This window comes from Eubalaena glacialis, chromosome 15, assembly GCF_028564815.1.
Source record: "Eubalaena glacialis isolate mEubGla1 chromosome 15, mEubGla1.1.hap2.+ XY, whole genome shotgun sequence".
NCBI lineage: Eukaryota > Metazoa > Chordata > Mammalia > Artiodactyla > Balaenidae > Eubalaena > Eubalaena glacialis.
The window spans coordinates 73,058,951-73,085,676 of record NC_083730.1 but is presented as its reverse complement, the minus strand read 5'-3'; the positions used below and the strand labels follow the sequence as shown (position 1 = coordinate 73,085,676).

Below are 26,726 nucleotides of genomic sequence, written 5' to 3'. Positions count from 1 at the left end.
TTCTTTCTATTCCTATTTTTAAGCGTTTTTTTCCTTTTAAATATCCTTGATGCATGTTGAATTTTTTCTCACATGTTTTGTGCATCCATTGAGATGACCATTCAGTGTTCTCCTTTAATTTGTTAACATGGTGAATTACATTGGTTAGTTTTTCGTAGGCTAAACCTTGCACTTCTGGAGTGATTATAATTTTTCTATATTGCTAGATTTGTTAATATTTTGTTTTGAATTGTACCAGCATGTGAGTGACACTAGTTTGTGATGATTTTCCTTTCTTGTACTGTCCTTGTTAGGTTTTGGTGACCAGGTTATACTAGCCTCAAGAAATGAGTTGGGGAGTATCCCTCTTGGGATAGTTTCTGTAAGGTTGGTTAGTCCTTGGTCAGCTGTGTCTGGAGTTTTGTGTGTATATGTGTGGGGAGATTTTTTAACTGATTGAATTTTTAAAAGGTTATAATACTATTCACGTTTTTCTAATTTTTGAGTCAGTTTTAAGTTTTATTTTTCTAGAATTTTATCTCAGTTTTCAAAGATGTTGTTACAGAGTTATTCACAATACCCTTAAAATATCTGTAGCATCTCTATCTATGTCCTCTTTTCATTCCAAATATTGTTTTTTGGGTTCATCCATTTCCTCCTTCCATTTTCCTTATCATTAAAGTTTGTCAGTTTTAGTTTTTCTAAGAATCAACCTCAGCTTTCTTGGTCCTTTCTTATTATGTTTGTTTTCGCTTTCATTAATTTCTGATCTTCATTTCCTTATGTGTCCTTTGGGTTTATCCTCATGTTCATTTTCCTACTCAAATTGGATGTTTAGCTCATTATTTAGCCTTTATTCTTTTACAACATGAGCTTTTAGGCTATAAATTTCCCTCTAAGTACAGCTTTATGTCCTATAAGTTTAGGTATGTAATATTTTAATTTTTAATCGTATTTTCTGATTTTTGATTTCTTCTTTGATCCATGAGTTATTTTAAAAGCATATTTCTTAATGTTCAAACATGGTTGCTTTTTCTAATTACCTTTTCGATACTGATTTTGAACTGTCTTCATTGTGGTCTGAGAATGTGGTCTGTATGCCAATCCTTTGAAGTTTGCTGAGGCTTGACAACTGGCCCAAGTATGTGGCTAATATTAATAAATGTCCTGTGTGCATTTCAAAAATATGTATTTTGCAGTTATGTGTAATTCCCTGTATGTGCCTGTTACCAGGTGTTAATTGTGTTGTTTGCACCCTTGCTGATATTTTTGGTCTGTCTGAGCTCTCATTACTGGGAGAGAGATGTTAACATCTTCCATTACGATTGTGGATTTATCTATTTCTCCTTCTGATTGTGTCCATTTTACTTTATTTTGAGATATTACTAGGTGCCTGTGAGTTTTAGAACTCTATGAATTTTACTTTTTATCATTATAAAGTGGCTTTTTAAATTTTCTACACTTGATCTTAGCCAAAAGGCCAAGAAGTGATTGCTTTTTTTATTTTCTGAAAGTTGACATCTAGTAATATTTTTTGCCTCAAAGTCTGTCTTGTCTGTGTACTTATGTTTTAGGTGTTTTCTTGTAACTAGCATATAGTGGGATTTTGTTTTTATTTGATATTTTTTGTTCTTACCCAAAGCATTTAATTCATTTAAATTTTGTGTAATTATTGATATATTGGTTATTTCCATCTTATTTTTTAATTTTTATTCCAGCTTATCTGCATTCCTTTTTCCTCTCCTTTCCTGCTTTCTTTTAGATTGACTGAAAATTTCTCCCCCACATACAGTGTTTTTCCTCTGTTTTGGAAATTTAGTATTCCTATTCCTCTATATGTTTTACATAATATTGGGTTGGCCAAAAGGTTCGTTTGGGTTTTTCAGTAAGATGTTGTGGAAAAATCCAAATGAACTTTTTGGCCAGTCCAATACCTAACTCATCAAAGTCTAACTCCATGAGCCATTTAATTTTTTTTTTTTTTAATATTTATTTATTTGTTTGGCTGTGCCAGGTCTTAGTTGCTTCACGTGGGATCTTCGTTGCCGTGTGCAGGATCTTCGTTGCGGCATGTGGGATCTTTTGGTTGCAGCATGTGGTCTCTTAGTTGCGGCCTGTGGACTCTTAGTTGTGGCATGCATGTGGGATCTAGTTCCCTGCCCAGGGATCAAACCCAGGCCCACTGCATTGGGAGCATGGAGTCTTAGCCATTGGACCATCAGGGAAGTCCCAGTATTGTTTTAATAAGACATTTTGTTAATGTATTTTCCTTTGGTTCCTGAAAGATATTTTCACTAGAAACACTAACATTTTCTCTTCTACTTTGGAGATATCGCTTCATTGTCTTCTGACTTTCTTTGGTGGTCAGAAGACAGTGAACTCTCTAATCAATGCTCTTTCAAGGTATCCCCCACCCAAGTTTGGCTCCTTTTAAAATTTTGTTGTTTTAAAGGTCTTGCGATCTCACTATATTGTATTTAGCTGTGGATGTCTTTTCATTTACCCTGACTAGGATTTGTTGGAATTGACTCTGTATATTGGTGTTTCTTGTCAAAAGTTAATTTTTTAGTCATTAACTCGTCAAAGATTGCTTCTGTTCCATTTTGATTAGACACACGTGGGATCTTCTCACTTTATCCTCCATGTCTCTTAATTTCTTTTTTACACTTCTCACCTCTTTGTGTGTCTGTGTTGCTTTCTGGATAATTTCCACAGATCTCACTTCCATGTCACCAATACTCTCTTCACGTGTAATCTGCTATAAAATTATTCATTGTTTTTAGTGACTTTTTTCAATTTCTGCAAGTTCTTTAGTATTTTTGAATGCTTTTTACTCATTTTCAAGCCACCTTTCTGTTTCTAGTAATATATTAAACATGCTTATTTTATATTGTGTCTGTTAATTTTGCTATATTGAGTAGTTTTGTTACGTCTGATTCTGCCGTTATTTCTGTCGGCCATTGCTTATGCCAATGTGTGTTGTATTTCCTTGTGTGTTTGGAGATGTTATACTGTGAGCTGCTCGTTTTCCTTTCACCTTCACATCTGGGGTTCCATAAGGTCTGGAATGAAGGGGAGAACCTCTAGAGAGGATTTGTTTCTCTCATGTGACTGGGGACATTGCCAATTTGGGACCATGCTGTATTCTCTACTAGAGGTTTTATTGGATCATCCTGATAGCATGTATTTGGGCTGTGAAGCCAAGTGAGGGTCTGCTCCTGATAACAGATTCTTAAGGGATTTTTTTTTTTTCTGCTCTGCTTATGACTAACCTTTAAGACAAGCAATTTTCCTTGTATTTTATTATTCTTGATTCACCATTATATTGAAGGTATAGCCCTTTGGGGGCCCAGCTTGAGGGAGATTATCTCAAACTGGATGCCCTATATCAGGCAGGTCATTTGAGGCAGTGAAAACTTAGTTAGGCTCAGTGGGCTCAGTAAATGCCAGTGAGAAGCAGACTTCAGAGCTCTTATCTCCCCAAGTTTCCACACCCACTTAATTTTTGGCCTGAGTATTCCTTATATCCATTCCAGCTCATGGATGCATTTAAGGTGTTTTAAAATTTTATCCAACATGTCTAGTTTTCCACAAAGAAGGATAATCCAGGCATTTAGTCTACCATCCAGAAGCAGAAGTCCCTCTTGAACTAGTTGGTACAATGAATGATTTACAACTAAAAGCTTCCCAATTTTGACCCATTCTTGCATTACTGTGTAAAACCAACTTGGGCATATGTTTACCAATTTGGGGTATCAGTTTTTTGTATGTGGCTGGATTCTATTTGCTGTTGTCATATTTGGATATATGAAAATTCTATTCTTATATTCCATTCCCTCCCCTGGCAGATCCTCCACTGCCTCCTGGGTCAGGGCTATCCTGGGGTTGCCTCACCCCATGCCCTTCTCTCCAGTGAGGGCTGTCCCTCCAGCACCTCGGCAGGGACTCACCGGTGCCTGCCTCCCCACAGATGGGAAAGTTAAGGCCCTGGAAAGGAAGGAGTTGTACGGTACCAGCCTTGGATCCCACAGCATTGAGGTGTTGGGACAGGTGGCTAGAGCCTGGCTCTGATGCCCCTGTGGTGCCCTGCCCCACTCCATCCTGTCACCTGGAAGTGCTGGCAGTGGGAGGAGGACCCACTGGGCCAGACCAGCCACCCTTGTTCGGGTCCCGGGAGCTAGTGATCCAAGTTGCTTGAGGTTAGGTCATGGTCACTGAGCAACCCTAGACCTCAACCAGGGCCAGTGTTCTCTGTGGAGAGTGGTGAGGGCCTTGGCCTGGCCCCAGGCCAAACTGTGACCCTCCAGTAGGTGCCACCTCAGCCCTCTGCAGCCTTCCTGGCCCAGACCCTGTCCCACCAGGTCTTCCATCCCCGGCCCTCCCCATCCAGACCAACCTCCCACTGCCTGCTTCTGGCGCTGAGCAGAACAGAGCCCCACACTCCTCCCCCATGCCACCTGTGGGCTGTCACCTGCTCTCCCGTGTCAGCCCCGCGCCTCCCAGTCACAGACAGACTCAGGGATGGGGCCGTGGAAAACTCCAAGATTTTTATTACTGGTCAGAAGGTGCTCACTCACAGTTCTGAGAAAAAGAACATTGAACAGTTCTGCCGCAGGCCTCATGGGGCTGCCTGCCTGCCCACCCGCCCTCCAGTGGGCACCCTAAGGCATTTCACACATTGGTGTTTTCACTTTTGTTTTTTTAATAAAAACAAAACCAGTCCTGGAGTAGAAAGTAAAACCCTGTGATGAACTTTCAGGACCAAATTGAAGTGTGAAAGGTTGAGTAGGAGTTCTGAGGGGCTGGGACAGTGGCCACAGTGGCCCAGGCCCCCCCACAGTTGGCAGAAGCCACTGGAAGGGAATCTGAGGAGAGGGCAGGGCACAGCTGACAGGAGGGCCAAACTCAGACAGGAGCACCCTGTCGTCATCATTTTCTCACTTCTACATACCATAAAAATTTAAGCAAAATAGCTATTTTATATATATTTATATATCATATATATATATATATCAGGCAAATAAAGAGTTCAGGGATGCTGAGATGGGGCACCCCAGAGACGGGACTCTGGGTTCTCTGGTGCCCAGGATACCAACCCAGGCTGAGCCGAGGGTTGGTTCTTATTGCTGATTTGGGGCCGGGTTCCGTGGCAGGAGCGCCGCAGGCCCGGCCTCTGTGGGGCTGGGGAGCAGCCCCAGCATGGCCAGGGCTAGGCAGGGGCTGTTGCCCTCAAATCCACATGGCGGCCCCTCAGTGCCCCCTTCCCCACCATGCGTGGGGCTCTAGCTCCAGAGACAACTGACTTGTGCTCTCCTGGGCCCGGTGGCCCTTGGTTCCCTTCTCTGGGGGGTCCTGAGCTCCTGGGGGGCGGGCAGCTCACATACAGACGGCCTTGCTGTTTGAGCTACAAAATGCTCCCGACTCAAAGGGGTCCGTCTGGCTTCCCAGTGTCTTAAAAAGAAGGGGCTCTTGCCAGGACACTTCTGTGGCAAGAAAGCACACTTAGAAAGTTGTCCACCAAGTGCTGTACTAAAAATATTTACTAAATATCTTGGCTGGAAAGAAATGGAGATCATTTTTTTTCTAAAAAAGTCAAAAGCGGCTCCCTGGGAGGGGGCCAGTTCCTCCCTGGGGGGCTGGTGACTGGAGCAGCCCAGGGCCCGGGCCAGCCTGCCTGAGGTGTGGAAACTGGAGCTGGGGGTCCTGATGGGGCTCAAGTCCATGATGAAGGGTCATAGGAGACCCGGGGCACCTGGGGGCTGGAGAGAACCTGGGTCAGCACTTCCTCCTTCCAAGGTGGGAGCCCAAAAAAAGTGTTATTAAAAAACAGAAGAAGGAAAAGGTGGGGAGGGCAGTTGAGTACTAAATTGAGTGCATTAAATAGAAGGTGGACCAGGCTGTGCAGCCGCCTGTATTTGCAGGAGGGGGGTGGCGCTCAGAAGATGTTGGGGCACATGTGCCAGTCCTGCTTCTCCTTGGCCTCCCAGTAGCCACCCTTGTACACGCAGGCCATCTCCCCAGTCACCGGGTCCAGCCTCTTCTCAAACCACAGCGGCACGTACACTTCGGCCTCCTTCTCTGCTGGGCGGCACAGTGGGCAGGCGGGCGGGCAGCCTGCCTCCTCCCAGCGCCCCAGGAAACCACTCCCTGTCCCCTCTCCTGCTGGCCCTCCTCCTCGCTCCTGGGGTGCCCGCCTTCTCCAGCACCCCTCCCTGCCCCCAGGGAACCCCCTCTCTCCCCCTCAGCTTCTTCCAGTCCCCTCATCTCCTCCCAGTTCCTGGGAGACCCCCGTGCCCTCTCCCGCTGGCCTGGCTCCCGGGGGTCCCCCTCCCCACCGGCCTCACCTTCCTCTGCACCGCAGCCCCGCGAGCAGGCCTCCAGCCTCCGGCGCCGATTCACGCGCTGCTTCTCCTCCAGCCGCTGCTTCTCCGTGTTGGCCTCATCCCAGTGCCCCTTCTCCATCAGCCGCTGGTCGGGCCGCAAGCGGCTGTCGGTGGGTGCCACGCCCTCCTCGTGCTCGTTGAGGGTCAGGGCCAGCTTCGAGAAGTAGTACATGTTCTCTGCGTTGTCCCTGCGGGGCCCCATGGGGTGAGCTGCCGGGACGCACTCGGCCCCCCCTCCGCTTCCCCTCCTGCATGTCCACCCCATGAACCCCCCCAAACCTGGCCTTGCGTCCACCTCGCCCTTTCCTCCCTGCACCTTGCAGGCCCCACCGACCTGCATCTGTTTTGCCACATTGTACTTCTCTGGGAACTTGCCCATCTTGTCCAATTTTTCGTATATATCAGCCCGAAGTGTTTCATAATGTCCTCATTATTATTCCTTTAATGTGTGTGACAGCAGTGTCCTCTTTCGCATCGGTAATGTTGGTGCTATGCACCTTCTCTCTACCCAGTCATGTCAGAGGTTTGTCCGTTTTCTTCGTTGGTGGAAGATGAAACTTTGTTGATCCTATTTTAGGTTTTTCTGCTTTACTGATTTTGCTTGTATAGTCTTCCTTCTACTTTGTTGGGGTTTCTTTTGCTGCTCCTTTTCTAACTTCCTGGGATGGATGCTTAGCTCGATATTTTCCCATGTCTCTTCTTTTCTAATATGTGCATTTCAAGGCTACACATTTCACTCCAACTATTGCTTTAGCTGCATTCTACCATTTTTGTTATGTATTATTTTCATTATCATGCAGTTATATTTTCTAATTTTCATTATACTTTCTTTGTCCTATGGATTAGTTGGAAGTACATTTCTTAAGTTTATGAATATACGGTAATTTTTCTAGTCATCTTTATTTCTAGCACACTTGCTTTGGAGTCAAACAGTATACTTCGTATAATTTCATCTCTTTGAAATTTGTTTTATGGCCCAGTATATGGTCACTTTTTGCAAACGTTCCACATGTAATCAAAGAGATTGCATTTTCCACAGTTGTTGAGTGCAGTGTTCTACAGCTGTCCTGAAGGTTCTATTGTTCAAACTTGTCCTCCAGACTTTTTCTTCTGCTATCCATTACTAAAAGAAGTATGTTAAAATCTCCCACTTTGGTTGTAAACTAGTCCATTTCTTATATTTCTATCAACTTTTGCTGTATATATTTTGGGGCTGTTATTAGGTACAGGGTATATTCAAATTTAAAATCTTCCTGGCAAATTGAACCTTTATCATTTTGTCACTCTTTGGTCTTTTGTTTTAATGTCTGTATTGTGATATTACTATAGCTGAAGGCAGCTTTTGTTTGGTTAGTATTTCTATGTATACATTTTTTTCCATCCTTTTATTCCAATCTTTATTTTATTTAGATGTATTTTTTGTAAACCACGTAAAGTTTGATTTTTAAAAATTTGTCTGAAAGCTTATGGGAACACTTAATGTAATTACTAATATGTTGGATTTAAATCTATCTTATTTCGTTTTTTCCTTTTTATACTGCTTTGATACTGTGAAAGTTTTGAATTAGTCATAATACTTGGTACGTTGGTCCTTACATGGCCTGCTTGTATTTTTTTTTCAATTAATTAATTAATTAATTATTTTTGGCTGCATTGGGCCTTTGTTGCTACGCACAGGCGTTCCTTAGTTGTGGGAAGCAGGGGCTACTCTTCGTTGCCGTGCGCAGGCTTCTCATTGCGGTGGCTTCTCTTGTTGCGGAGCACTGGCTCTAGGTGCGTGGGCTTCAGTAGTTGTGGCACACAGGCTTCAGTAGTTGTGGCTCGCAGGCTCTAGAGCGCAGGCTCAGTAGTTGTGGTGCATGGGCTTAGTTGCTCCGCGGCATGTGGGATCTTCCTGGACCAGGGCTCGAACCCATGTCCCCTACATTGGCAGGTGGATTCTTAACCACTGCGCCACGAAGGAAGCCTCGGCCTGCTTGTATTAATGCGACCTTGCCACCTAAACAAAAGGTAGAATCCTGACAAAATCTACATCTAACCATAGGGAAAACTCACCAATCCATCCTCCTCTCAGGTAGCCACTGGCAGGACTCCTGGGTTCATCAGTCCTTTGCTTTCCTTTTAATATAATTTTATTGCATCTTTAAGTAGTCTTAAGTGTGTGTGTATGTCTATGTGTGTGTTCATATACATATATTTTAGATACTTGTTTTTAACTGTGTAAAAAGAATGTCATGATGTATGTAACCTCTGGGACTTGCTTTTTTTAAACTTAATATTATATTACTAAGATTTATCTGTATTGTATGTTGCTGTGGTTCATTTGTCTCAACTACTGTAAATATTGCCTTGTGTGAATATACTAGTTATTCATCCAATAAGTTTGAGTTGTTTCCAAGTTTTGCTTTGAGTAATCTTATTCATGTTTCCTGTTGTACATTTATAGGAATTTCTCTTGAGTATACACCTAGAAGTGGGATTACTGGGCTGCAGAGTCTGTGATGTTCTTCTTTAGGAGGTAAGGCCACACTGCTTTCCAGCATGGTCATACCAGCTCACATTCCCACCAGTGATGTATAAGGGATATTGTGGATCCATATCTTCTTCAACACTTGATATTACCAGACTGTTCATTTTTTCAAATCAAATGAAGGTAAAACTGCATCTTATTGTGGTTCTGATTTGCATTTCCCTGATTACCAATGATGTTATCATTTTCATATGGTGATTGGCCATATATTGCTTCTTGTGTGAAATTCTTGTTCATGAATTGCACTTTCCCATTGGATTGTTTTTGCTTTATTTATTCATTAGAAGGTCTGTATGTATTCTTTTTGTTCCTATTTATTTATCTATTTTTGGCTGCGTTGTGTCTTCGTTGCTGTGCACAGGCTTTATCTAGTTGCAGCGAGCAGGGGCTACTCTTCGTTGCAGTGCGTGGGCTTCTCATTCTTCTCATTGTGGTGGCTTCTCTTGTTGCACAGCACGGGCTCTAGGCACCCGGGCTTCAGTAGTTGTGGCATGGGGGCTCAGTAGTTGTGGCGCACGGGCTTAGATGCTCTGCAGCATGTGGGATCTTCCCGGACCAGGGATTGAAGCCATGTCCCCTGCATTGGCAGGTGGATTCTTAACCACTGAGCCATGAGGGAAGCCCCAGCAAAATTTCTTTTAATGAACAGAAGCATTTTAATATAATTGAATACATCAGTGTTTTTGTCTTATTTAAGATATATTTCCTTAAGTTCTAGATGATACTCATCTATATTTTCTATTTAGGGTTTTTTTGGGTTTTTTTAATAGTATGTGGATACAGAAAGACTAGAATTTATTTTTTATTTATTTATTTTTTAAAGGAACATTTATTTATTTATTTATTTTTTGGCTGCATTGGGTCTTTGTTGCTGCGTGTGGGCTTTCTCTAGTAGCGGCAAGTGGGGGCTACTCTTCGTTGCAGTGCACGGGCTTCTCATTGTGGTGGCTTCTCTTGTTGCGGAGCACGGGCTCTAGGCGCACGGGCTTCAGTAGTTGTGGCTCGCGGGCTCTAGAGCACAGGCTCAGTAGTTGTGGTGCACGGGCTTAGTTGCTCCGCGGCATGTGGGATCTTCCCGGACCAGGGCTTGAACCCGTGTCCCCTGCACTGGCAGGTGGATTCTTAACCACTGCGCCACTAGGGAAGTCCCTCTGCTTTTATTTTTAAGGTATATTTTCTTCTTTCTTTCAGTTTGTATGTTGCACTTTCTCTAATTTCTTAGAATGAAAAAGCTTTAATACAAGCTTATATACCTATTTAAGGCAATACATTTCCTTTGAAACTTTGCCTTTGGTATATCCAGCCAGTTTTGATATCTTTTTCTTCTCATTCAGTTCTAGGCATTTTAAAATTTCCATTCTAATTTATTATTTTGTCCATGAATTATTTAGCAACTTAAATTTTTTTCCAAATATGTGGGGACTTTTTGACATCTTGTTCATAACTTCTAATTTGTCTTATCATAGGCTGTGGTCTGTGTGCTACCCTCTGTACATTTGTTGAGGCTTTCTTTGGGGTTTAGTACACGATTGATTTTTGCATAAATTCCACGTATACTTGAGAAAAAGCATGTTCTCTGTTGCAGCCATAAGTATATGTATATCCTGTGTTTTTTCGCTCTCCATCTTGCTGGGTTGCTTTTCCCCATTTGACTCTCAACAAGTGAGAAGGGTGTGTTGAAATCTCTCAGTCTTCCAGTGTGGTGATGGATTTATCCATTTCTCCCTTTACTCTCCATATGTGCTTTGTGTATTTTTGAGGCTCTTTCACTACATGCATAATGTTTGTATCATGCATACTGTTCATATCTTCTCGAAGAACTCAACGTTTTATCATGTAGCAACTCTTCCATCCCTAATAATGCTTTTGTCTTAAAGTCTGTTTTTACCTTATATTAATATAGCTGTTAATAGCTTTTTGGTTAGTATTTTCATGATATGTCTATCTTTTACTTTCAACCTTTGCCCATCTTTAGGCTTTGGATCTTTCTTAGAAGGTGCATGCATCTGGATTTTTAAAAATCCAGTCAGTTAGTATTGGGCTGGCCAAAAAGATTGTTCAGGTTTTTCCATAAATGGTAGGGAAAACCCGAACAAACTTTTGGGCCAACCCAATATTTTGCTTTTTTAACTAGTGAGTTTCATCTATTTATATTATTATGCCTGGACTTATTTCTACTGTGTTAACTTGCTGTTTTTATTTGTCTTTTTAATGTTTTTTACTGATTTAAAAATCTTCTGTTGGTCTCTACCTTCACATCCCTTGGTGTCCTCTGTCTCCCTAGACTCCACTGTGTTAACATCATCTACACTTTTAATTCTGGACTATTGTGGGAACATTTTCTGTTTTTCTTTGGTCTTAGTAATTATTTTAAAAATCCCTCCCGCACACAACCTTTTATTTCATATACCTACTGTAGCACCTTCTGGATTTTTTTCCCTCCCCCTTTTAAACTACTGTTTTCATTGTGGGTTTTTGTGTGGCAAACCTTCTGAGGCTGTTCACCTGAGACCATTTTGTTTTATCACAGCCTCATATTTGAATGATAGCTCAGCTGGACAGAAACTTTTACCTTCTAATTTCATTTTCTTCATTACTTTACTTTGAAATATTACTCCAAAAATCTGATGTCAATCTGATTCTTCATTCTCTACTGAAATCTTTTCTCTCTGGAAGCTATTAGAATTTTCTCCTTGGTGTCCTTAATTTTCAGTATATTGTGGTCTAGGCAGAAGTTTTTCTTTGTTTCTTGTCTCTGGAACTCCAACGGGCCCTTTCAACCCAAGGTCTTTCATCTGTTTATTTTTATTTGGGGAAATTTATTTCCATCATTTCTTTAACTATTTCTCTCTCCTTTCTATTTTTCTTTCTTTCCTTTCCTTTCCTTCTGGGATTCCAATTAAACATATTAATTTAGTAGCTACTCTAGGAATTACAATATGCATAGTTCACATAGTCAGAAATTAGTGTGCATCTTGACCCTCCTCTTGGGTAGCACAAGGGCCTTTGAAAAGTTTCCAGTTTTCTGACTTATCTGATTGTGCAGTTGCACTTAATGTTTAGATTTTAAACCCCACGAGACATTATTGTTCTTATTTATTCACTGTTCACATAGGTTTTGTTCCTCATTTCACACATCTTGGGTCTTCTATCTGGGAGCTCTATCCTTAGTGCTGGTCTGCTGGTGGCAAAATGAGTGGCTTGAAAATGTCTATTTCAACTTTACTCTGTAAAGATGTTCTTGCTGGGTGTGTAATGAATTCTCACCTGGCAGTGAGTCTTTCTGCACGTGTAAGATTTCATTTGACTGTCTTCAGGCTCCCGTTATTGCTGATGAGGAGATGGCTGTCAGTCTGCCATTCCCCAGAAAGTACATCTTTTTAAAAATCTGGCTGCTTAATATTTTCTCTGATCTAGATTCAACAGTTTCACTGTATAGATTTAGATGTGGAAAATCTCTGCTGTTTTCTCCTCAGATAAGACTCCTGAGATGGTCTCTTGCTTCTGGACTCTGACCAGAAGCCTGCTGGACCCTGCTCTCAACGTGCCCTACGCGTCCTGACGCTGCACCCTCCCAGGCTCCGGGGATGCCTGTGGGGCTGCTCCAGGGACTCACCCTGGGTCACCAGGTGGCCAGCCTTCTCTTTCTAGGTGCTTGGCTTTTTCAGGTTTTGTCTATCTGAAGATTTTGATTATTTCTTCTGACCTATATTCAGTCAATGGGTTCTCTCTATTAAACCTTCCCATGGAGTTCTCAACTTCAGTTACTTTATGTTTCCTTTGTAGAATTTCTGTTTCATTCTCTTTGGAATTAGCTGTGCCACTTTTTATAGTTTCCTGCACTTATTTTCATGTTTGGTTTTCATTCCTTGGACTATGGGGACTTGTCCTATCAATCAGCCTGTTTAAAGTCTCTGCATAGGACGTGCTGCCACCTGATGGTGTCACGCTTATTTACAGTCGGGTGTCTGGCTCCCCTCATGCGTGGCCTGAACCCTCCCGTGCCCGCCGCTTGCTTCCTGGCTGGCCGGGCGGGGACGCCTACTTGTCCACTGCCCACTCACCTCCTTGTCCCCTCCCTGCTCCCTGCCTGCTCTTCCCCCCGCAGCCCCACTCACGGCAGCGGGTACTTCTTCCACATCAGCTTGGCCGGTAGCGTCTGGTACACCGTTTTCTGCTTCCCGTCCAAGCTGGGGCTGCTGGGGCTGCTTTGCACGATCTTGGCGCACTCCATCTGTTCATCCCACGAGCCTGACAGCACGTAGTGGGCCTTGCCCTGGCTGTCACTCACCACTCCTGTCACCTGGGGACATTGGCAGGGCCAGCGTAGGCACACGCCCCTCTCTGGGGTTCTCCCCTGACAGGCTCCGAGAGGTGGCCTTGCTTACCTTCCGGGCCACCTCTTTGGAGAAATAGCTGTAGGGTAAAAACTTTAGCTGGCACCGGTCCTTTGTCTTGTGGTTCACAATCTCGACGTCCCCTGTCTGGTAAGGGAGGGGAGTGGTCAGCGGCCGATCCCTGGGCCACACGGCCCCTCCCCGAGGGCATCCCCTGACCTGGTCGATCCAGAGCTTGCCCACGATGATGTTATGCACAGTCGAGGTGCTTTTCCTCCACACATAGTGATTCCCGCTGGCCTGGAATTCTAAGTGGATGGCACCTGGAGGCCAGATATAGGGTCAGAGGTCATGGCCTGCCATGCTGGGTCCCAGCCAGCCTGACCCACCGCCCAAGGTCCCAGGGTCCTGAGAACCAGAAGCAGTATTTGTGCAGACTGGGGATAGGGTACAGGTCAGGGGGGCATCCAGGAAGTCTACGGGGGGACTAACGTCACCCCTGGAGGCACCAAGCTGGCTTCTGGGTTGGCAAACCCTCCCCCTCATCCAGAGTGTCCTTCTGCCCCCGCTCACCTAGCGGCATGATGGAGAGGTATTTCCCCCGGAACTTGCTGGAGATGGTGATCTCCTGCCAGAGGCTCCAGCCGTGTTTGGAGAATACATAGTGTGCGGCCGATGGCGGGTGGTGGCTCACCTGAGACCAGACCCACAGGCCGTGAGCGTCTGCTGGATGTGGCCCGGGCCTGCCCCCAACCGGCCGGGGGACAGCCTGCCCCGTGCCCAGTATGAACGGCTCTGTGGCCCTGGGAACCAGGACACATGGCAGGGCCTAGGCCCCCCAGGAAGGACAGTGCTCCAGTGGGAAAGCAAGGGCATGCCCGAGGGAGCAGCCTGGGTGGCGCTGGAGGGGGGCAGGGCCAGGGCGCCCCAACCACTGTGGGCCTGAGCTGGTGGCCGGGGTGTTTTCACGCCTGACTTGGGCTGTGGAATGAGGGTGATGACATTGTGACAGGCTGTGCTGAGGGTGAATAAAGTGAGGGCGTTAGGCTCTACCAGGGGCTTCAGGCCCACTTTCTAGTTAACCTGCCCATCGCCTGCAGAGGCTGCGTCTGCTGTGCTGTATTGCACTGAGGAGGCCCAGGATGGGAAGCTTCCCGGCCAGCCCGGCTCCAGAGCTGGAGTCCAGCTGGTGTCCTGTCCCAGCCCGGACGGCAGTGCAGCCTGCTCTGCCCACCCGGTGCCTCCACCCCATCCTCTCCAGCACTGGGCACCCTGACTACGGTCTCACCACCAGGACACTGCCATCAACTTTTCCTCATCTGTCCCTCCTCATTTCTGTGGCTCCTTTGGTCACAGGATTAGGGCAAAGCCTCTCCCAGCCTCCCGTCTCCCAGGCTCGCCCCGGAACTGCAGCCGTGGGCTCCAGCCTCCCTGCACCCCTCCGTGCAGACGGCCCAGAGCTCCTGACAGTCCCCATAGGAGGCACCCCCATCCTTCCTACGTCTCAGAAGCACTGGCCAAACCTGCCAGCAACTGGGTGATGAGTGAGCCGTCCCCGAGCCTGCCCGATGCCTGTGGCCAGGGCCCCCACTGAAGCCCCCCCACCAGCAAATTCAGGGACGTGACCCCAGCGACCTGGCCCTGGAGCTCAGTGTCAGCACCACCTTCTCGGGCAGACGATCCAGTCGGTCTAGCTGCTCACACCAAATGTTCTGGAGTCGTGGCTGGCCCCATTTTCTCATGCTCCCCATCTAAATCCTTAGCAAATCCTGGCTGTTCTTTCTTCAAAACAGCATCCAGAATCTGCCCTTCCCCCACCCCACCTCCAGCCTCCCCAGCCTCCCTGCTCCACCCTTATCCCTGCGCTGTACTCTCCCCACAGCAGCCGGTGAGGGGGGCGGTTCCTCATAAAACTGCCTCCTCTGCCCTCCCCGTGACTCTTCCCACACAAAGAGCCTTCTGCCGCCTGCCCCCTTCTCTCTGACCTCGGCTCCTTCTCTCTCCCTCACTCTGTGTTGCCAAACCGCTCTCGGGCCTTCCTAAAAGAGCCAGAACCATCCACATCCACAGTACCTGCTCCCCACCCCCTGGCCCACGAGAACAGGCCACTTCCCAGCTGGCTGCACCCTCAACTCCTGAGGGTGTTACTTGATCAGCAATGTTCAGCGAAGAAATGTACTCAGCAGTAGTTCAGGCCAGGAACCCTGGGTCATCCTTGCCGCCTTCCCCAGCCTCCCTACCCATATCCAAGGCAAATCCCTAGCTCTTCTTTTTAAAGGTGCCTGTGCTCAACCTCCTACCTCCCCTGGTCTGGCCTCCTACAGGCCCGCACAGCAGGCAGAGCACGCCTTTGAAACCAGCCACCGGATTGCGAACTGTCTGCTTTCTGAGCTCAACCCCTGGGCCCACAGCAGCGGCTGGCGCATGGTAGACACTCAGTGGCAGCCCGACCCGAATCTATCCTGGGCGCCTTCATGTAGCCCCTGCCTGGGTCCTCCCGGCACCCACTGAAGCACCAACAGAATTGGCCCCCTTCAGACAAGGATGCCAGAGCTGGGCTGAGGTGCCCGAGGGGCCCAGTTTTGGTTCCGCCCCTTGGGGACACCAGTACCTGCGAGGAAGGCCTGGAGAAGGGATGGAGAGGATGGAGGCGAGCTGAGCCCTGGCCCAGGACAGGTCCTGGGCTCCTCACACTCACGGCCTCCACCATCACTGACTGCGGCCCCGTGGGGCGCAGGCTGCTCCCTTTCAGCTCAGTGGTGACCCCATGCTCTAGCCCACCCGAATCCCTGATGGCGTCCAGCAAACACCCCTCCCCCACTGCTCCATGCCTTCTGGCCGAGAGAGGCGTCCTCCCCTCCCCCACCAGACCCGGCTGTCCTCACCCAGCTCTTCTCCCACACGGCCCACACTGTCCCCAGGAGGCCTGCTCCGTGGGGCGCCCCTGACCTGCCCCCGCTGCGTGAGGCCCAGCTGCCTGACCGGACCTTGGCTTGATGGCCCCTTCGGTCAGAGGCCGCGTCCCGTTTGTCTGGCTCTGACCCCCAGGCCTGGCTGAAGCGTGCGCGGGCCTCACCTGCTCGCAGAGGGAGCGCAGGCCCATGTCATCGAGACGGTCCAGCTCGAAGGTCTCGCCCAGCATGGGGTTGAAGGGCTTGGCGATGCGGTGCACGGTGGTGGAGTAGGAGGACACGGAGAAGGCCGCCACCAGGCACATCTGCTCCACGGAGCTGGTGCAGTGCACTGCCTTGTCCAGCAGGTGGTGGTACTCCAGGTCCTCCGTCAGCCGCTGGAGCATGGACAGGGGCTCGTTAAAGTTGACCTGCGGGCGGGGTGTCAGGTCGGGGGTCTGCACAGACCGTCCACCGCTCCCAGCACAGACCTGGGGTTGTCGGCACAGCAGCCTTGCTTTTCTCAGATGTTCAGGGACATCACTGCTCAGACCACCTTCACAGAGAGGCTCATCTGAGGACCTGTCTAAAGCCACAGCCCCACTCACTGGCCTGCCTCCCCACCCCTCCTGCCTCAGTTTTCTCCACAGCCCTCACCACGTTCTGACCTGCTGCATCTGGCAGAATTCTGTTACATTTACTGTCAGTCTCCCCTCCTAGGATGTAAATGCCAGGGCAGTGAATCATAGGAATCAGTGAATGAGTGAATGAATGAATAGGTGAATGAATGGATGAAGTGGGTCTACCTCGTATTCTGAGCTATTATGCAAGTCTTTTGTCCTGGGTCACACAGTGAAACCAAGTCTGGCCTGGAGCCCCCAGCTCCCGCTCCATGGAGATGCCACTGTGGTCTGGCAGCACGAGGACGCCAGCCCTGCCCTTGGCCTGCTGGTGACCTCGCTGGGGTGGGGACCAGGGGCAGCCCAGCATGGAGGAGGAGGGTCCACCCAGCCCCATACACAGCCCAATGTTGCCACTCCCCATCCGCCAGGGTGGGAGGCACTTTGAGGGCCCCCTGTCTGATCAATGCAGAGCCCCTTCCTGGCTCCTTACCTCCAAGCGTGAGACCTCTGCCCTGGGGGAATTTCAGCAGTGCGGATGGAACACGATTCGATAACACGTTACATGCTCCTCAAGTTTCATTAAGAAAATGACACCCAGGGCTGCGTATACTTCCAAAGGCCATCACTTCCCGTCCACGCACAAGAAAACAGCCCCCAGGGCCCCCCTGGCCGCCCTGCCCGGCCCCTACCGGCATGGGGATCTTGGAGAGCTCCCGGCCGATGCAGTTCTTCATGATGCTCCAAAGATTAAGGCTGTAGTTGGGCTTGTCGGGGATGCGGACACGCCTCTTGACTTTGGGGGGGCCCTGGGGCACAAGTGAGGTGCTGTCTAGCACCTACCAGAGAAGCAGAGTGCGCCCGTCAGCAGAGGCCAGGTTGCCTCCTCGGCCCCCAGGCCTCGCCCTCGCTTCTGGCCCAGGGCGGTCTGAGGACCAGGCCCGCACTGGGACGTTGCTGGCGGGAGGGTAAGGCTCTGCCTGAGCTCAGATGAAGGCACCAGGCACAGGGCCCGCCCCTGGGGGGGGCCCGAGTTCAAAGTGCTGGCCTCCCCACTTCACCCCCCCTTCGGGGTCCCACCTCACTCACATTGTCTGAGGTCCATTCCACGGAGCCTGTAGTCCCACTCTCAGCTTTTCTGCAGGAAACACAAAAGGGAAGGCAAGTTATTTACAAATCCTGAGGCCTCCTGGGGACCCGGCCCCCTTCTATCCAGTCCCCTCAGTGAGGTCCGAGGGGCAGCCTGCATCTCCAATGGGAGTGTCTCCAGTTCAGGACTCAGGTGGGGCTGAGGGACCTGGGGCAGCAGTTTGGAGGGGCTCCCACCCACTGGTGCCCTGTGGCAGTAGCCGCCCAGCCAAGTTCTCACCAGGGGTCCCTGCACACAGGCCCCTCTTGGGGACTGGCTGACCAGGACCTAGAGAAGCCAAGGGGTGGGCACCTCTGGGAGAGCCCCCGGGAGCCCCGTGGGTCCCCTCTGGCATGGACAGACTGCACTGTGTCCTCACTGTGCTGGTCTGATTCCCGCATTCGACTTGGGTTCAGGAAGGGAAGGAAGTGGGTCGGATGGATCTCTGTGCCCAGGAATACTTGTGGTGAGATGGTGGCCAGAGCAGCAGGGGGCACTCTGGCTGAGGGGCCCAGGCTCTGAGGGAGCTCCCAGGAGAGGTGACCTAGGCCAGCCCTGTCAGGGGACGGGCACTAGGCAGTTAGGGCCTCGGATGGAAAGAACCCACCCAGGTCCCTGGGGAGAGGGGGAAAAGCACTGCAGACACGGGGGCACCCGGCAGAGGATCTGCCCACTGCCCCGTGCAGCTGCAGCACGAGTTGGGGGGCTGCGTGAGCACTGGGGGCTGTGCCAGGAGCCAGGGGAGCCGATGAAGAGTACTGAGCACAGGGTCACCTGCTTGCCGGTCGGGTGGGAGCAGAGGGGCCTGGGCTGTTGCTGAGGTATGGAAGGAGGCCAGGGCGGGGCATGCAAGAGGCAAGCCCAGGCCCTGGGGGCTCCAGGTATAATAGGGGAGTGGACTGGGAGCCAGAGGGAACCTGAGCAGGACCCCCCTGGCCTCACAGCCCAAAGGGTGACACTACCAGGCGATAATGGAATTTCAGAACAGCTAAGCTGTGCTAATTTTGAGAGCAATATAAGCGATTTTTAAATATTATTGGGAAATGCAGCGTTCATAGCAGCACTATTTACAATAGCCAAGACATGGAAGCAACCTAAGTGTCCACTGACAGAGGAATGGATAAAGAAGATGTGGTACATATATACAATGGAATATTACTCAGCCATGAAAAAGAATGAAATATTGCCATTTGCAGCAATGTGGATGGACCTAGAGATTATCATACTAAGTGAAGTAAGTCAGACAGAGAAAGACAAGTATCATGATATCACTTATATGTGGAATCTAAAATATGACACAAATGAACTTGTTTATGAAACAGACTCACAGACATAGAAGACAAACTTATGGTTACGAAAGGGGGAAGAGGGATAAATTAGCAGTTTTGGATTAGCAGATAGAAACTACTATATATAAAACAGATAAACAACAAGGTCCTACTGTATAGCACAGGGAACTATATTCAATATCCTGTAGTAAACTATAATGGAAAAGAATATATGTATTGGGTTGGCCAAAAAGATGTTACAGAAAAACCTGAACGAACCTTTTGGCCAACCCAGTAACTTCAATTAAAAAATTTTTTTAAATATTATTGGGGGGACTTCCCTGGTGGCGCAGTGGTTAAGAATCCGCCTGCGAGTGCAGGGGACATGGGTTCGATCCCTAGTCTGGGAAGATCCCACATGCCGCGGAGCAGCTAAGCCCATGCGCCACAACTACTGAGCCTGTGCCCTAGAGCCTGCAAGCGACAACTACTGAGCCCGCGTGCCACAACTACTGAAGCCCGCACGCCTAGAGCCCGTGCTCCGCAACAAGAAGCCACCGCTATGAGAAGCCTGTGCTCCACAACAAAGAGTAGCCCCCGCTCAACACAACGCAGCCAAAAATGATGATGATAATAAATAAATAAAATAAATAAATATATGTATAAAAAGTATGATTGGGAAATGGAAATATACCACTGATAGGACCAGAAACTCCCTGAGGGGTAAGAGGAATCCAAACCATGCCTTTTCCCTGGAAGAAACCAGGACAGGGAAGTGGTGAAACACGCTGGTCCACAGAGGCAAAAAAGGAGCAGCCACAGGTTTTCACCGGCCTCCTCCCGGCCGGGCTGGGCTTCAGGGGGGTCAGGGAAGGCAGCATGGGGTGGGCAGGCAACAGCACATATGTAGGAGTGAGGCTGCTGGGAAGTCTGCAGTTCCTGAGGGCGAGCAGCAGAGCACGTGGTCCTGACACACCTGTGGTGAGGGTGTCAGTGGGCAGCACGGGCTGCAGTCAGTTCTTTCCCCTGTGGGGCTCGTCGGCCACTTCTATGTCCCCGAACGCTGCCATACCCACCAACCCTTCTAGGGTCAGGACCTAAGGCAACCTGACGAGAATGAGCAACCCTGGTGAGGACTGAACCCCAAATCATATTAAAATCTGTGCCCAAGCCCCGCATGCTCCCCTGACCACAGCCCTGCCTCCCACCCAGCTCACGCGCTTCCCTCCGCACGTGTCCTGCCAGCTCGGTCCACAAGCACAGGCGCTTCCCGAGGGTCCCAGGGAGTGTGGCAACATGGCTTTCAGTGCTAGTAACTGTCTCATTTACTATTAATGTGTATTTAGAAAGATCCTGAAAGAGCAAGCTCTTATGAAAAATGAAACAAAAGGCTTTGAAATAGAAAATAAAAGAGGCTTTCTGTGTCTCCAGTCTGCTCTGGAATGCTGACACAGTGGGTGGAGTGGCTGGGACCTTGTGCGGCTCTGGGGCAGGAACTGGATGCAGCCAATACCCTGTTGTCCATTTAAAATGAAATCCCAATACACACTCTATTTGGGTATTTTTGATTTAAGGAGGAACAGAACCAATCTAAGCAAAAATACCATCTGGAGCAAGACTTAAAGAAAACCCCAAGTGCGAAGAACAGGTGGAGCACGAGAACAGGCCGGCGCGGCTGAGCCGGGAGAGGTTCCTTCCAGGTGGCCGCCCAGCCCCGGGCCCACCTGTCCTCCTTGGGCTCAGTGATCACTGTGATGAAGGACGTGGAGTCTTCCATGGCGTCGAAGTACTCGGTATCTTCATCTTCTTCACTGTCCTCGCCTTTGGTGGTTAAGAGGCTTCCTAGAGACACACAGAGCCACTGCCTCAGTTTGCGACTTCAACAGTCGCGCCTGCCCAGGGAGGTCTAGAGCCCTCGGCCCCTCCCCACCTCTGTCACCCGGCTGTGGTGCCCGCGCTCCCTTTCCTGGAACGCACTTTCACCTTCTTGCTCAGAGCCTCCCTCCTTCCGGAAGCTCTCCCTGATCTCTAAACATGCTGGTCAGTCTCTCTGTGGCCCAGCTTCCCTTTCTGATGGACCCCCTTCCCAGGGCACCCGTGACCCTGAGCCCCAGGTTAGGTGGGCAGCCACCTGGCACCCGGGCAGCCCTGCCACAGAGGGGACAGTTGGGCTCACTGAGCTCTTCTCTGGAGATTGGGAGGCTAGACATGGGGAGACTGTGCCCACTGTGAGGGCGTGGGGGATACAGAGGCACACGGGCACGTCGGCCAAGCGGGCCCAGACATAGGCACGTTGAGGGGTACGTGTGCTGGGAGGGCTGTGTAAGCCGAGCCAGCTGGCAGAGGGGACACTGAGGGTGGACCGGATGGATGGACAGACGCCCGCTCACCCTCGCTGAAGCTCTTGGTGGGGCTGGCGGCCCGGCCGGGGGCGCTGCGGAGAGCGCGCTCGAGGCTGTTGTGCTGCTTGGCCAGCTGCTCGATGGTCTCCTCCAGCCGGACGCGCTGCTCCTGCTCATACTGCAGAGCCCGCTGCCATTTCCGGCTGTGCGTCTCCGCTAGTTCCAGGAAGTCCCTGCAGGCCTGCGAGGGGGCGTGGCCTGTGAGCCAGGCAGGGCAGAGAGGAAGACCCGGGGGTGGCGTGGCCCCTCCCCCTCCCTTCGCAGGTGGCTTCCGTGGGGTCATGGGGACCCCGGCTTTCTCAGAACCAGCCTGGCAACTGCCCTGGTCGGTGCCCCACAGTCAAGATGCCATTAGAGAGCACTAAACCCGGTGTTGCTGGTCATGCTGCCTCGCCAGTATCAGCTGGGGTGCTGGGTGTTCCTGGTGGCAGGGGCCCCAGCTCTCAGCTGCTGCATCCTCACTGTGGGCTGGGCCTAGGTTTGTCACAATCCCTGTCCCCACTGGAACCAACACAGCAGCTCAGGCCAGACCCTGGCTTTGGCACAGAAGGAAGGAAAGCCACCTTTCTGCTACACCGCCTGGCTCAGAGCTAAAGGGTCTTGTCTGACAGAGGAACTGGGACTCAAACTTTCTACCAAGTTACCTCAAAGTCTGTATCACATAAACTCTGCTTTTAAGGTTCCCCCTTCAAACTTGTGGTTGGGCTTCCCTGGTGGCGCAGTGGTTGAGAGTCTGCCTGCCAGTGCAGGGGACACGGGTTCGAGCCCTGGTCTGGGAGGATCCCACATGCCGCGGAGCAACTGGGCCCGTGAGCCACAATTGCTGAGCCTGCGCGTCTGGAGCCTGTGCTCCGCAACAAGAGAGGCCGCGATGGTGAGAGGCCCGCGCACCGCGATGAAGAGTGGCCCCCGCTTGCCACAACTAGAGAAAGCCCTTGCACAGAAACGAAGACCCAACACAGCCATAAATAAATAAATAAATAAAATTTAAAAACTTGTGGTCTACTATGACATCCAGATTCTTTTCAGCTTCCCGGGTCCATAGGTGGTTCCAGCACACTCTTAGGAAACAGGATGGTTGTTCTGCCCCTGTCATTACAGTAGAGAAGAGGGTCTGGGCCTCAGCTGTCCCTGGAGGGCACCGCTGGACTTGCCCTTTCTGGACTCCTCTAATGTGGTCGGAAGGGACATGGTTCCCGGCCCAACCTGCGTCAGTGATCTCAGGCCGCCACTCCCCACCACCCCCTTCCCACCGGCCACTGGGCTCCACGCACATCACATGAGGTCTGACGCTGAGGGTTAGAGACTTGATTCCTGGAGGGAGAGAGACATGGTGCCCCTCCTGTGTGACAGGGACCGCACAGCACTACCTGAAGGGCTGTCGGGAGGAGCCAGGGAGGTGACGCGGAGCTCGGGGCCAAGGGGCACTCAGTGGACACCCCCTTCATCACGGCTGGCGCCCAAGCACATGCCTTCACCCTGCCTGGGCTCGGCTGGCTCTCGCGCCCCATAGGGAGCCAAGCCCCAGTGGCGGCCTGGCTGGTGGAAAGGGCCCCAGCCTGGGGCTCCAGAAGGCTGGCCACTCATCTGGCCCCGCACGTCACTCCTTAACAAGCCCTCCCCGGGCACCTTCCTTCCGTCATCCCATCTCACCTCACCCCCAGCACCATGCAGAGTGGGCAGGGCACGGGCTCCCCCACCCCGCCTTTCTGAAGATGTGGAAACGGAGGCCCAAGGCAACCAGCAAAGTGTAGTGGAAAAGGTCTCATGATCAGAACTGGGAAGGCCCAGTTCCCGCATGGGTCACTCAGCCCCACTGAGCCCATGTCCTGTCCATGAGCCACAATGGTAAAGCCCCACAGACCCTGTATTCACAGCACCCTCCCCCCCCCCAGTCTCAGCTCACCCAGCAAAATCCTTGAGGTGGGAGGAGAGGGATCGTCCCTATTTGACAGATGAGGAAACTGAGGCTCAGTTCCCAGGAGCTCCCCAGCAAGGCTCTGGGGAGGGGGCACTTCAAGGGCCTCCCGCCCTCCCTGGCAGGTCTGATCCCTGCCCAGCCACATGCCACTGTAACCCGCTTCTCCAGAAGGGGCAGCGATTTGTGCTGACAGGTGTCCTGGCACAGGTTAGGGGGAGGGAGAGACTTTAGTGGGGAAGGAAAGAAATCTCCTTATGCACTTAGCAGGCTCTGGAGGTGAGAGAGCTGCATCCAGGGCTGTTGCAGGTCTGGGGCTATTCTGGGTCTATAAGGCTTGCCCACTGGTGCAGAGCTGCAGTCACTGACTACCATGCAATTTGGGGACCCCCAAGCTGGGCTCCTGAGTGGCCTGTGTCCGCTTCATCCTTGCTTCCCCTGACCCTAAGCTCGGCCCCACTGCCCAGTCAGGTTAGTCTGGGCTCCAGCCACCCGTTTGCTAACCAAGGAAGGAGTCCTAACTGCAGGGGCGCCGTCACTCTGCCGCTGCCCCGGCAGCTCTCACACCACCGAGCCAGGTGTGCGGTGCTGTCAGAAACGCACCCCAGAGACCTGGCTCTGGCGGGGGTGCCCTTGTCTCCCCGGGCAGTGCCGGGCCCACCGCTAAGCCCCCTGCTGGATCCTCCTGTCCCCCTGAGACTGAGGCCCAGGGAGGAGGGGCTGCCCAGGTCAACAATGGGTGAACAGGACAGGACCCCAGGCCACACGAGGCACGGTCCCCTTGCCTGGCTGGCTTGGGGAGAAGGTGCAGGGGCCCGGGCTGTGTCATGCACGGAGCCTTGTTGGAGGTGAGACACACGATGGGTGCTTCAAGTTTTCTGGTTCTTAGGGTCTGTGGATGCCCTGCCCGGTGGCAGGTTGCCTGCCCCATCAGACTAGCTTGGCAGCTGCACAAGGGCCTCTGGACTCTGCCCTCGCCTTTCCTTAGCGCTGCTTCGTCGTACCTGCCGCTGTCACTCCCCGCCAACCCTCTACAGCTCCTGCAATCATCTCTCTGAGTTTTAACACGGACACTTTCCTTTCATATAATTCACAGCATTTAAAACAACGCTTATTGGACTTCCCTGTTGGCACAGTGGTTAAGAATCCGCCTGCCAATGCAGGGGACACAGGTTCAATCCCTGGTCTGGGAAGATCTCACATTCTGTGGAACAACTAAACCCGTGAGCCACAACTACTGAGCCTGCGCTCTACAGCCCGTGAGCCGCAACTACTGAAGCTCACGCGCCTAGAGCCCATGCTCTGCAACAAGAGAAGCCACCGCAATGAGAAGCCCGCGCACCGCAATGAAGAGTAGTCCCCGCTCGCCGCAACTAGAGAAAGCCCGCACGCAGCAACAAAGACCAATGCAGCCAAAAATAAATAAATTAGTTTATAAAAAAAAAATAAAACAAGGCTTATAAAAGAGCCACAAATAACAGTATAAAATAGCCAAATGTCATGGTAAATAATTCCTACAAACTCATGTCAGAGAGCTCTACATGGCCTCTGACCTTCCTAGCAGCAAAAGCAAAGAAGGAAAGATAACCAACAAGTTTATAGTTCCCTGTATAGCACAGGGAACTATACTCAGTATCTTGTAATAACCTATAAGGAAAAAGAATCTGAAGAATAAATAAATAACTGAATCACTTTGCTGTACACCTGAATCTAACACAACGTTGTATATCAACTTCAATAAAAAATAAAATTAAGTTTAAAAAAGCAAAGAGGGAAAGATGATTGTGCTGCAAAGATGAATTAGGCTCCCTTCCTCCTGCCCTTGATGTTCGTGAAGCTCTCAATACTATAGGAATGATATGGAAGGGAAAACAGAGTGTCGGTTTCATTTTCTGAGACAGCCAACAGCCTCTCACAGACCTGGTCCCAGACCCTCTCCACACTCAGCTCCTGGGGCCCCGTCCTGCCCCACGCGCTCCCTCCTGTGTGACCACGTGCCTTCCTCCCCTTCTCCGGCCCCACCTCCCTCAGAGCCCCCACCCGCTGTGGGTCAGGGCTGTCGGTGCCCGGAGGGGTGGCGCACTCTCACAAGCACTGAGGTGGCCGTTTTAATAGCGTGACCGAGGAAGACATAGAGGCTCAGGGAGACCAAGGGACTTGCTCAAGGCCACAGGCCCTGCGTGTAGGACCAGGGTCCAAGTCTCCCAGGGCGTGGAACCAGCGCTGTCGCTATTTTGTCAAGCTGGATCCTTACCCCCATCTGGATGCCCCTTGAGGCGATGTGGGGTCCCAGGGCCTTCCCGGAGTGGGGTTGGGCTCCTGAAGATGCTCGCTAACAAGGATGTCGGGGAATAACCCTGTTCAAGCAACAGGACCCAGCCCTGCCTGGTCCCTGCAGCGGAGGCTGCTGCCCACACAGCCAGGGCTGCCGGCTGATAACCGGGGTGCCCTCCACCTTGCTGCCCCTGCAGGACAGGCTGATGTGGAGCAGCAGAGGGACAGGAAGTCAGATCCCCAGGACAGCGGGGGCCTCATGGGGGCCACATGCAGCTGGGCTGGGCAATGAAGATCAGAGCATGTCAGGGTTGCCCGAAGAGGGGGGCACGGCGGAGGCTGCTGTACCCCAATATCGAGGGGCTCATGTGGCTGGACCAGGGCCTTTTCCACTGACTCCGGGGTGCGGGGGTCATCTGCAGCTGACGAGCTGCCCTGGTCACCCTGCGGGCTGTGGAGAGCCCGCCTGCCCCCTCTGCCCTGAGGTGCCTACCTGGTGTCCATCCCCAACTGCGCCGGTTTCCTCTGATGCTGCTGACCTTCACCAGGCCCCATCCCAGCCAGCCGCGAACGGAGGCAGGTGCTGGTCTGGCCCCGCCGCCCTGGAATGCTGAGCTGGGCCGTGCACCGTGTGCTCGCTAAGCTGGATTAGGCCTGGGGCCCGGCGATGGGCGGGCGGCTGGGGGTGGCTCCCAGGGGCCCAGGAAGGGCCTGGCTGACCCTGGCCCTGAACACGGTCACACTTCCCCTGAGGCCCCGCCACAACTCTCAGAGCTCTCAGAGCTCACGCGCCGCCCTGACCAGGAGCAGAGCCACAGGCCACCCCAAAGCCCCTCACGGCATCGCCTCAGCCACACACCGGGCCAGCATCCAGGCCCCTCACGGCATCACCTTGCTGCCTACTCTGGGGCAGGCCCATAACCTCCTGGACCTCAGTGATCTCTTGAACAGAGGGCTGAACCCCAGGACTCCTGCAGAGTCCCCGATTCTGTGAC

At 51.0% G+C, this 26,726-nt stretch overlaps 1 protein-coding gene across 1 annotated transcript in view; it reads right to left on the bottom strand.

Moving 5' to 3' along the window:
- Nucleotides 1–4,509: 4,509 nt before the first annotated feature.
- Nucleotides 4,510–26,726, bottom strand: part of OSBP2 (oxysterol binding protein 2) — a 100,441-nt gene continuing 78,224 nt past the window's right edge. Inside the window, exons 6-16 of the mRNA XM_061169257.1 lie at nt 21,528–21,720; nt 20,862–20,979; nt 17,830–17,878; nt 17,433–17,579; nt 16,306–16,551; nt 13,803–13,923; nt 13,449–13,552; nt 13,281–13,376; nt 13,011–13,195; nt 6,324–6,550; nt 4,510–6,060 (exon numbers count right to left, since the gene is read on the bottom strand). Coding sequence (XP_061025240.1) covers nt 5,915–6,060; nt 6,324–6,550; nt 13,011–13,195; nt 13,281–13,376; nt 13,449–13,552; nt 13,803–13,923; nt 16,306–16,551; nt 17,433–17,579; nt 17,830–17,878; nt 20,862–20,979; nt 21,528–21,720 — 1,632 coding nt within the window. The 3' untranslated portion in view covers nt 4,510–5,914. The remainder of the gene's footprint in view (nt 6,061–6,323; nt 6,551–13,010; nt 13,196–13,280; nt 13,377–13,448; nt 13,553–13,802; nt 13,924–16,305; nt 16,552–17,432; nt 17,580–17,829; nt 17,879–20,861; nt 20,980–21,527; nt 21,721–26,726) is intronic.